Source organism: Protomyctophum bolini (assembly GCF_963924005.1).
Source record: "Protomyctophum bolini genome assembly, chromosome: 3".
Taxonomy (NCBI): domain Eukaryota; kingdom Metazoa; phylum Chordata; class Actinopteri; order Myctophiformes; family Myctophidae; genus Protomyctophum; species Protomyctophum bolini.
Window position 1 is genome coordinate 4,172,683 of NC_137864.1, and position 11,917 is coordinate 4,184,599.

General features: G+C 40.4%; 1 protein-coding gene across 1 annotated transcript; it reads left to right on the forward strand.

Moving 5' to 3' along the window:
* Window positions 1–444: 444 nt before the first annotated feature.
* Window positions 445–7,468, forward strand: LOC308313442 (nck-associated protein 1-like; the record flags this gene model as incomplete). Its single annotated transcript, XM_080760540.1, has 12 exons — window positions 445–469; window positions 1,205–1,266; window positions 1,359–1,465; window positions 2,185–2,317; window positions 2,563–2,644; window positions 3,369–3,427; window positions 4,303–4,448; window positions 4,647–4,779; window positions 4,954–5,073; window positions 6,142–6,281; window positions 6,762–6,893; window positions 7,246–7,468. The coding sequence occupies 12 exons, from the start codon at window positions 445–447 to the stop codon at window positions 7,466–7,468; spliced, it is 1,362 nt and encodes a 453-aa protein (XP_080616666.1).
* Between the last annotated feature and the right edge of the window lie 4,449 nt (window positions 7,469–11,917).

Here is an 11,917-nt window from a genome sequence, read left to right on the forward strand (position 1 = left end):
TATTTATATAGTGAAATAACCATCCATCATTTCCCATTTTTGTCTTGATCAGTGTTTGAACATGAAGTTTTATAGTAGGCTATTCTTCAATAGTATGCATTGCAATTATTTGAAAACCGTGTATTCATATTTGATGGTGTGCATGGTAAATAATTGGATGGCCAAAACACATTTATGTTTTATGTTTTACTTTTGGCTGTCTGCTAATCACAAGATCATAAAATATCTCATATTGCTTTCTCTAGCCCCCCCTCCCCCCTCTCTGTGTCTGTAACTGTAAAGAACCCAAACACGTTTTCTACTGAACTTTTCTATATTCTGGGTGAACAGACATTGTTATTATGATCTTATTGTGAAACAAGTCGTTTTCCTTTGAGCCAAATGCTTTTATTTTGAAGGGAGTTTTGTGGGACATAGCTGTCGTGTATTGGTTACTGAAGTCACATGACCAGGAAGCAGGTGACGACAGGTAACAGAAATGTATAGGGACACCAAAGGTGATGTAACAGAATGTTATTATTGAGACTGGCAAGTTGGCTCTGCAGAGTTCCGCGTGTCTCTGCCTGTTTAGAGATGAGGTCTTCCACATTCACAAAGCAGCTGAGGACCTGTTTGTTAACATCAGAGGGTAGGCGCGCGTGCACACTCGCACACACACACACACACACACACACACACACACACACACGTGTGCGTAGGAAGCATCTACACACACATTTATGCCTGATTTATAATGTACATTTGGTGACTTGATGTGTACAAGCTACATTATGAATGTTGAGCATTTGTGATTTTTATGTCAAAACTGCATAAAAAACTTTTTATGTCAAAACTGTCATGTTTTTTATTTATTCCGACGTCAGGCCTGGGTTAAAGAGTCGTGCTGCAATATTTGTATATTCTATGTTATGGAGTTCCTGTGGAGAGCCAGAAGTACAGGACCACAACGTTAGTACTGCGAATAATAATAATGGTGATTCCTGATCTGGTACTGGTACCCAGTTTATACAAGCTCAAAATCTGGGCATTTGAAATCACGCAATGCTTTAGCGCTTTGTCTCTTACTCCAAGTTGTGCATTGTGGGATTGGGATAATGCCTTTTCAATCGGGGCCAGAATACGTTATCACACAGTTTATTAAGGGAATACATTATGTTCTGATAACTAGTGTGACTCTGTCTTCTTATAAACCTAATGATTTAAGATGAACTTTTCTACTTTCTATTTAACACCTGCATGAGTTGGCCCTATAATGTTCTGATGAAGGTAATGATACCAAAGTAGTGTGTTTTTTCTTTGTACAGTAGGTGTTCAAAAAGTGACCTTTCTCTCTTTTACTCTGTGTTCTCCACCTGCAGGCGCTGTTTGTGTTCATGGCATTATCGTTTGCCCGTGATGAAATCATCTGGCTCCTTCGTCACGCCGACAACATCCAGAAGAAAAGTACAGATGACTTCATAGACAAGTAAGCAAACACACACACACACGCACAATAATACACACACACTGATACATGATCGCACACAGTAATGTGTGTTTGGTTGCTATGTATATAATGGAATGTACATCGCTAGGCACGACAGAATTGTTGACCTATTAGCTAAGTTCATATGTTTCATCATCTGCCAAAATGTATAAGCACTCGTATGTTTTAACTGCCATGTTCATGTAGCCAGACTCAAATCACACTGTCGTGTGGTATTTGAGTCTATGATGATTTCAGATGTCACAGCTAATACACCAGATATTGTTGGTGTTGATGACAGTAGAGAAGTGACCATTTTGGAAGTGGCATGTACATTTGACCACAGTCTGGAAGAGGCATTCCTTACCAAGGTGCTTAAGTACCAGCGTCTTAAAGATGCTATTATACAGCTTGGCTACAAATGTAAACTACTTGTGTTCATATTTGGAAGCCTTGGTAATGTCCATAAATCAGTCGTGAGGTGCCTGCAGATTGCAGGCATGCCCAAGCTGAGAGCTGATCAGGCATCGGCAAAATTCTGTTCAGTGTCTGCAATAATTGGCAGTCGCCATATATGGAGAAGGCGATGCCCGTGATCTGTATCCTGAAGCACTTGTTGTAGAGTTTTCCAAGTTTGCGCATCCACTATTGTTTGTGTTCAAGAATTTCTTGTTAAGTGTGTGTGTGTGTGTGTGTGTGTGTGTGTGTGTGTGTTACAGACACATAGCAGAGTTGATCTTCTACATGGAGGAGCTGAGGGCCCATGTGAGGAAGTATGGTCCAGTCATGCAGAGGTACTACGTTCAGTATCTATCTGGTTTCGATGCTGTGGTGCTCAACGAACTGGTGCAGGTACACACACACACACACACACACACACACACACACGCACACACACACACACACACACAAGCATTGAAAATGTCAGTGGGACAATCTTAATTAACGGGGGGAAGGGGGTTACTGAAACTACCCCTACCACCCATGGTTTCATATTCCTAATATTTATTTGTATGACAATGATGAATAATGGCTAAAGGAACATGCATCGATAACATTAATCACCGTAAGAATGGAACTTGTTTTTTCTATGCTAGAACCTCTCTGTGTGTCCAGAAGATGAATCAATCATCATGTCTTCCTTCGTCAACACGATGACCTCTCTCAGCGTCAAACAAGGTAAACATAAACTACTGTACTGTAAATCATGGTTTGAGGTAATCATGTATGATCATTTAACCCTGAGAGTGTACAATTGCAACAGGTCATTCTTTCTTTATACAGTCTTTCAGTTCAATTAACCCATTTAGGCCTGAGGTCGAAATTAAAAAAAAAGTCTTCAAAATCCTGACGGCTTTCTGAAATGTTTCTGTTTCAGTTGTGCTCAATATTTCATGTCAAGGAAAGGACCCCAATATGAAAATATGTTGTTCCAGGGACCTCAACACAGAAGCAAATAATTTAGTTAAAATGTTCACTCTGTAACAATATATATTCAAAGATGTGAGGCACATTTTCACCATTTAAAAGAAATAGCAGACCTACAAGCTCGTAGAGCGCCACTCGGCGTGAGCTTGTAGATCTTGTATAACATAAAAGGGGTTCCCGCGCAAAATGGGTTAATACTGGAATGTACTGTGTTTATATTATGCCAAAAACTGTTTCATGGTTTCTCTCTCTCAAAAAAATCTAAAAGGAAAAGAAAAACCTGGTACAACAGAATAACATTCATAAGCCAAACGCCAGCAGACAGTAAACATCAAAGATTAAATGCTTATGTCCATGTCAGCTCAGTGTTGTGGAATATAATTATTGAAGGATGATGTGATGTGTGTGAATATTGTTTTAAAAATAACATCAAACACAGTGTTGTGGTAATTTTGCACATGCTTGTTCCTTATAGTGGAGGATGGAGATGTGTTTGACTTCAGAGGCATGAGACTGGACTGGTTCAGATTGCAGGTACACACACACACACACACACACACACACACACACACACACACACACACACACACACACACAGTTGAACTTGATACCAACTACATGTTATTCAGGAACAAATTGTATCGAACGAATTTGCTATATTTTCAAGATGTCTCTGGGCAAGCTGGATATTATGCGTTTATATTGTCAAACATATTTTGTGTAAATGTGTCCTTTTTTTCAAATTCAATGTCAATTCATGATCATGTCAATCAGAGATCAGCGGATGAGCTTTTTTGTCACCCGAATCCGAGTGTGCATATTTATAATCCGCCTGTTATCCCACCGCATAAATGACTTAATCCAATTTATATATCCGCAACCACCCGAAATCCGCTGCAGGGATATAGCCAATCTACAAGTTCAAGGAAAAATACTACTAACGCACGCGCGCCGAGATTTGGTGCCTTTAAAAAAAAAACTATATTATAAGCCTATAGATAGATGTCATTAGTTTATTTCCGTTTTAAAAGTTATAAAACCTATAGATGGATGCCATTCATTTATTTCCAGCATTATTTCACCCGCGGTTTATCCGATATTAATTAATAATATATTCTTTTGACCCAAACTGCGGTTAACCGGCTAAATCCGCCATTCGCTGGTGTCTAATGTCAATACAATACAATACACAATGATGCTATAGTGTTCCGTTTGTCGTTCTCTTGTTTCTGATTCCTCAGACTTATTGCCACTTTCTTTGCATTTCGGTTCATCCCTACTTCCTGTTTTCCTTTTCCTCATTCCCTCTTCGTTTCCATCCAACCTGCCTTTCTTTCCCTGTTCATTTGGTTCGTTCCCTTCTATTCCATCTTTCTGTTCTTTATTCCCTCCCACCATGTCTCCTCTAGGCGTATACCAGTGTTTCTAAGGCCAGTCTGGGTATAGCAGACCACAGGGAGCTGGGGAAGATGATGAACACCATCATCTTTCACACCAAGATGGTGGACTCACTGGTGGAGATGCTAGTGGAGACCTCTGACCTCTCCATATTCTGGTGAGAGACACACACACACACGCACACACACACACACGCACACACGCACACGCACACACACACACACACACACACACACACACACACACACACACACACACACACACACACACACACACACACACACACACACACACACACACTTCTTATACATTAACACATTTACACAAAATAAATAATATATTTTTGTGTGTGCAGTTTCTACAGCCGTGCATTTGAGAAGATGTTTCAACAGTGTTTGGAGCTACCATCTCAGAGCAGACACTCCATCTGCTTCCCTCTGCTGTGTACACACTTCATGTCCTGCACACATGAACTGTGCCCCGAGGAGGTAACACACACACACACACACACACCCAAAAGAAAAAAACACCCATAGTCCCAGCTAATGTGTTGTGTTTTTAGCAGAACATACTGTGTTGCAGTTTGTGTCCGCATAGAAATGACAAGTATAATTGTAGCCATAGAACAGCCCACATTGTGTGTTTATGTGTGTGTCTTCTAGCGCCACCACATAGGGGATCGCAGCCTGTCGCTGTGCAACATGTTCCTGGATGAAATGGCCAAACAGGCCAGAAATCTCATCACTGACATTTGCACGGAACAATGTACTCTCAGTGACCAGGTACGTACTGTACACGCACACTACAACGCCTATTTTTGGTCAATGGGACGACACGAATGAGACAATTTTAATATAACGCAGTATCAATTCTTTGTTGCCAAGTATGTTGTTCATATTTCCGTTCTGCTAATGACAAAGTGATCTACCATAAACCCATTTTGACCTGAGATCAGATTAAAAAAAAAAGTCTTCTACATCCTGACAGTTTTCTGAAAAAGCTATGTTTCTATGTCAGTCGTTCTTCGACTGTTCAAAAATAGCAGATCTACAAGCTCGTATGATTGTTGTATAATTGACCTACACTGGCTTCCCATCAAACAAAGAATTCACTACAAAATCCTGCTCACCACCTACAAAGCTCTCAATAACCTGGCTCCCCCCTATCTTTCCGATCTTCTTGAACCATATGCCCCCCCCCGTTCCCCCAGGTCCAGTGAAGCCAACCTCCTGAAGGTCCGCAAGGCCAAGTACCGCACTTGGGGTGACAGGGCCTTTTACGTTTCGGCCCCCAAACTCTGGAATGAACTCCCCAACCACCTCAGAGCTGCCCCCTCTCTCCCCTCTTTCAAAACCTCACTCAAAACCCACCTCTTCAAAATAGCTTTCCCCAGTTGACGTCTCGTTTATCCTTTTATCTTTTTAACCCTGTATCTGTTATGTTTTATTTTGTCTTTTTTCTCTTAATAAAGTCTGTTCTTAGTGTTCCCTGTAAAGCGCTTTGGGTATTCAGAAAAGCGCTATATAAATCTGAGCTATTATTATTATTATTATTAATTGCAATATTACACGAGAGGGTGTTCTTCATCGTCATTAATGCATGCCTGCGATGCTGCAGGAGAGTTCCGAGTGCATTAATGAATATAAAGAACACCCTCTCGTGTAATATTGCTTAATTAATTAACTAACTGGTTTAAGACAGCCAACACTAGGCCTATGCTATTACAAGATATTAGCATTAGCAACCATCCTACCAGATGTGTCCAATGGTTTTGTTGTCTTGTAGCAACATTTGGATGAATTTAATATATACATGCAATATTACTACTACTATACTTGTTTTGTCTCCAGCTGCTTCCTAAGCACTGTGCCAAGACCATCAGCCAGGCCGTCAACAAGAAGAGTAAGAAAGCTACAGGGAAGAAAGGAGAGCCGGAGCGAGAAAAGCCTGGAGTTGAGAGCATGAGGAAAAATAGATTACTGGTCACCAAGTGAGTTATCTCTGACACACACACACACACACACACACACTAGAACATTATTATTCAATAAGTATTGTAAATCCTTAACCCATTTTGACCTGAGATCAGATTCTAAAAATGTCTTCTACATCCTGACAGTTTTCTGAAAAAGCTATGTTTCTATGTCAGTCGTTGTTCGATTTTTCTAAAAATAGCAGACCTTCAAGCTCATAGCGCGCCACTTGGTGGCGCGCTTTGAGCTTGTTTTTTTTTTAGCTTGTCTTTTCAATAGCTAAAGCATAACATAATGCTAACACCAAAATGTTGAAATTCTTGTCATTTAAAACGAAATGTGAAAGGTTTGTTTTCAATGTACTGTGTGTGTATTTCTGTTATTGTAGAGCCAGGGGTTAAACGGGTCACAATAATAACCTGACTTCACAGCCTTGTGTGTTCTCGTACAGACAGCAAAGTGTTTGAAACGTATACTTTGTTGTTGTCTTCTTTCAGTCTGGACAAGTTGCACACAGCCCTGTCTGAGCTGTGTTTCTCCATCAACTACGTTCCCAACATGGTGGTGTGGGAACACACCTTCACACCGCGAGAATACCTCACCTCACATCTAGAGATCAGATTTACCAAGTAAATACATGTACACACTGCAAATACTCACATGTGTTTGATTGCTCAATGTTACACTGCGACCTCTAAAGCCTGCTGTAAATGATCCCCAAAAAAAATATTGCTGTTGTCCTCAAATGTTGATGCATGTATCATGTATGTAGATAATGAATTATGATTTGTCATCAGTGGATACAAATTACATTATGTATGTATTTATTAATATTTATCTTAACGTTATTGTCTAGCGAAATGTTCTAATTTAGCTACAGTTGTCAAAACACGTGCAAACATAAAGTAAACCTTTGTCTGTGTTCATCTTGTTACCTTTTATTCACATGGAAAGCTAAACTGTTTCATGTGTATGTGTCAGGTCTATTGTGGGGATGACCATGTACAACCAGGCTACTCAGGAGATAGCCAAGCCCAGCGAGCTACTGACCAGCGTCAGGGCCTACATGACCGTCTTACAGTCCATAGAGAACTATGTCACTATTGACATTACCCGCGTGTTCAACAACGTGCTGCTGCAGCAGACCCAGCACCTAGACAGCCATGGAGAACCCACCATCACCAGCCTTTACACCAACTGGTAAGATGACCGAGACCGGGTGGCGCCCGCTGGCCTAGTGGTGGCCTGACAGCGTGTTGCGTGTTTGAGTACCGTATCATGAACTTCATGGCAACCTTTGCTGCATGTTGTCTACATGTTGTCTCTGTAAGACAGCCCTCCCCTATACACCGGGAGGAGCAGTGCACCATTTCTTACATTATTTATTTAAAGACCTTTTAAGCGTCGTACGAAGCCAACTCTTGTCGTGACAAATCATGACAACAAACACAATTTTTCGGGCCAAACAAAGAATTAGAAAATACATTTTTTGTTGTTTTTCTTCTTTGTAATTATTTGTTTGGTCCAAAATATTGTGTGTGTTGGCATGATTTGTCACGACAAGAGTTGGCTTCGTACGACGCTGAAAAGGTCTTTAAAAAAATAATTTAAGAAATGCCTATGGGAAAAATGCATTGGGATTCATTTCCTGGGCCACTCGTTGTTCTGAAAGGGGGAGGGACTGCGACGCTCTATAGGGGTGGCTTTCAGGACTATTCTTTAGATTAGGGTCTGAGAGGTTAAATCTCATCAAATGGTGGCCAGTGGCTCAAATGCCAAATAAATAATGGGCCTTGAAATGAAAAGGGTTGAAAACCACTGTCATAAACCCATCACTGGCTGTGTTGTTAGGGTTAAGAGCAACACTACGTCAACCGTACGTCCCACAAACGCTAATATGGTATCCGGTTCTTGGAAACGCCCCCCAGCCACTGCGTTAGTTTGACTGAGGTTAGGTTTAGGTATAGTTTTACTGAGGTTAGGTTTAGGTATAGTTTTACTGAGGTTAGGGTTAGGTATAGTTTTACTGAGGTTAGGTTTAGGTATATTTTTTACTGAGGTTAGGGTTAGGTATAGTTTTACTGAGGTTAGGGTTAGGTTTAGGTATATTTTTACTGAGGTTAGGGTTAAGGTTAGGTCTAGGTATAGTTTTACTGAGGTTAGGGTTAGGGTTAGGTTTAGGTATAGTTTTACTGAGGTTAGGGTTAGGTTTAGGTATAGTTTTACTGAGGTTAGGGTTAGGGTTAGGTTTAGGTATAGTTTTACTGAGGTTAGGGTTAGGGTTAGGTTTAGGTATAGTTTTACTGAGGTTAAGGTTAGGGTTAGGTTTAGGTATAGTTTTACTGAGGTTAGGGTTAGGGTTATGTTTAGGTATAGTTTTACTGAGGTTAGGGTTAGGGTTATGTTTAGGTATAGTTTTACTGAGGTTAGGGTTAGGTTTAGGTATAGTTTTACTGAGGTTAGGGTTAGGTTTAGGTATAGTTTTACTGAGGTTAGGGTTAGGGTTAGGTTTAGGTATAGTTTTACTGAGGTTAAGGTTAGGGTTAGGTTTAGGTTTAGGTATAGTTTTACTGAGGTTAGGGTTAGGTTTAGGTATAGTTTTACTGAGGTTAGGGTTAGGTTTAGGCATAGTTTTACTGAGGTTAGGGTTAGGTATAGTTTTACTGAGGTTAGGGTTAGGGTTATGTTTAGGTATAGTTTTACTGAGGTTAGGGTTAGGGTTAGGTATAGTTTTACTGAAGTTAGGGTTAGGTTTAGGTATAGTTTTACTGAGGTTAGGGTTAGGGTTAGGTTTAGGTATAGTTTTACTGAGGTTAAGGTTAGGGTTAGGGTTAGGTTTAGGTATAGTTTTACTGAGGTTAGGGTTAGGTTTAGGTATAGTTTTACTGAGGTTAGGGTTAGGGTTAGGTTTAGGTATAGTTTTACTGAGGTTAGGGTTAGGTTTAGGTATAGTTTTACTGAGGTTAGGGTTAGGTTTAGGTATAGTTTTACTGAGGTTAGGGTTAGGGTTAGGTTTAGGTATAGTTTTACTGAGGTTAGGGTTAGGTTTAGGTATAGTTTTACTGAGGTTAGGGTTAGGTTTAGGTATAGTTTTACTGAGGTTAGGGTTAGGGTTAGGTTTAGGTATGGTTTTACTGAGGTTAAGGTTAGGGTTAGGGTTAGGTTTAGGTATAGTTTTACTGAGGTTAGGGTTAGGGTTATGTTTAGGTATAGTTTTACTGAGGTTAGGGTTAGGTATAGTTTTACTGAGGTTAGGGTTAGGGTTATGTTTAGGTATAGTTTTACTGAGGTTAGGGTTAGGTTTAGGTATAGTTTTACTGAGGTTAGGGTTAGGGTTATGTTTAGGTATAGTTTTACTGAGGTTAGGGTTAGGGTTAGGTTTAGGTATAGGTTTACTGAGGTTAGGGTTATGTTTAGGTATAGTTTTACTGAGGTTAGGGTTAGGGTTAGGTTTAGGTATAGTTTTACTGAGGTTAGGGTTAGGGTTAGGTTTAGGTATAGTTTTACTGAGGTTAGGGTTAGGTTTAGGTATAGTTTTACTGAGGTTAGGGTTAGGTTTAGGTATAGTTTTACTGAGGTTAGGGTTAGGTTTAGGTATAGTTTTACTGAGGTTAGGGTTAGGGTTAGGTTTAGGTATAGTTTTACTGAGGTTAAGGTTAGGGTTAGGGTTAGGTTTAGGTATAGTTTTACTGAGGTTAGGGTTAGGGTTATGTTTAGGTATAGTTTTACTGAGGTTAGGGTTAGGGTTAGGTTTAGGTATAGTTTTACTGAGGTTAGGGTTAGGGTTATGTTTAGGTATAGTTTTACTGAGGTTAGGGTTAGGTTTAGGTATAGTTTTACTAGGGTTAGGGTTAGGTTTAGGTATAGTTTTACTGAGGTTAGGGTTAGGGTTAGGTTTAGGTATAGTTTTACTTAGGTTAAGGTTAGGGTTAGGGTTAGGTTTAGGTATAGTTTTACTGAGGTTAGGGTTAGGGTTATGTTTAGGTATAGTTTTACTGAGGTTAGGGTTAGGGTTAGGTTTAGGTATAGTTTTACTGAGGTTAGGGTTAGGGTTATGTTTAGGTATAGTTTTACTGAGGTTAGGTTTAGGTATAGTTTTACTAGGGTTAGGGTTAGGTTTAGGTATAGTTTTACTGAGGTTAGGGTTAGGGTTAGGTTTAGGTATAGTTTTACTGAGGTTAAGGTTAGGGTTAGGGTTCGGTTTAGGTATAGTTTTACTGAGGTTAAGGTTAGGGTTAGGATTAGGTATAGTTTTACTGAGGTTAGGGTTAGGTTTAGGCATAGTTTTACTGAGGTTAGGGTTAGGTATAGTTTTACTGAGGTTAAGGTTAGGGTTAGGTTTAGGTATAGTTTTACTGAGGTTAAGGTTAGGGTTAGGTTTAGGTGTAGGCTGTCAATCACAGCGACTGGCCAGTCACAGCGCACCATTTACTCAAATGCGAAACGGGAACCATATCAGCCCCACAAACAGTTGCTCTTTAAACCTTTGCATGCGTTGTCTTCGGGTCAAAAAGACTGCCCGCCAGCATGTTTATTGTTTACCATCAAAAGAATAAAAATAAATAGTCATCATGTTCTTTTGTAAATGAACTCCCTCCTTGATCATGCTATGGCTTCACGCGAAAGCATTAACCCATTTAGACTTTTAGAGTTAAAAAACATTCACTTTGAAAGAATATATATACAAAGATTTGCGCCGCATTCTTATGATTTTTCAAAAGCAGCAGACCTACAAGCTCGTAGCTCGTATAACACAATGTTTAAAACACCAAAAGGGGTTAAAAGTAGCAGATCCAAAATCTCGAAACGCGTCAATGAAGCAACACGTTTTGACCTTGTCCATCTGCCATACTTTTGAATTTGAGTCCCACGAAACGTTTTCGGACATTTCCACTCGACAGAGACGATTATAATAGTTATAACGGTACAAACTCCTGAATATGGGAAACACGGTCATGTTATCTCAGGAAGAATGATTCATGTGTACTGTAGAAAATGCTACTCTCTCTCTCTCTCTCTCTCTCTATTGTCTCTCTTCTCTCTTATTTGTGAGAGTGAAAAGTCCTAAAAAGGGCCCAGTGTAAAGTGTTGTGTTTGGCTGGCACTAGGTCTGGGGCAGGACTACCAGTGGATCGGCCTCAACGATAAGATGTTTGACAACGACTTCCGGTGGACCGACGGCAGCCACATGGTGAGAGACACACACAGACACGCACGCATGCACGCACGCACGCACGCACACACACACACTATATAGACGCCGCTAGACTGTATATAGACGCCGCTAGACTGTATATAGACGCCGCTAGACTGTATATAGACGCTGCTAGACGCTGCTAGACTGTATATAGACGCCGCTAGACTGTATATAGACGCCGCTAGACTGTATATAGACGCCGCTAGACTGTATATAGACGCCGCTAGACTGTATATAGACGCCGCTAGACTGTATATAGACGCCGCTAGACTGTATATAGACGCCGCTAGACTGTATATAGACGCCGCTAGACTGTATATAGACGCTGCTAGAAGCTGCTAGACTGTATATAGACGCCGCTAGACTGTATATAGACGCCGCTAGACTGTATATAGACGCCGCTAGACTGTATATAGACGCTGCTAGACGCCGCTAGACTGTATATAGACGCCGCTA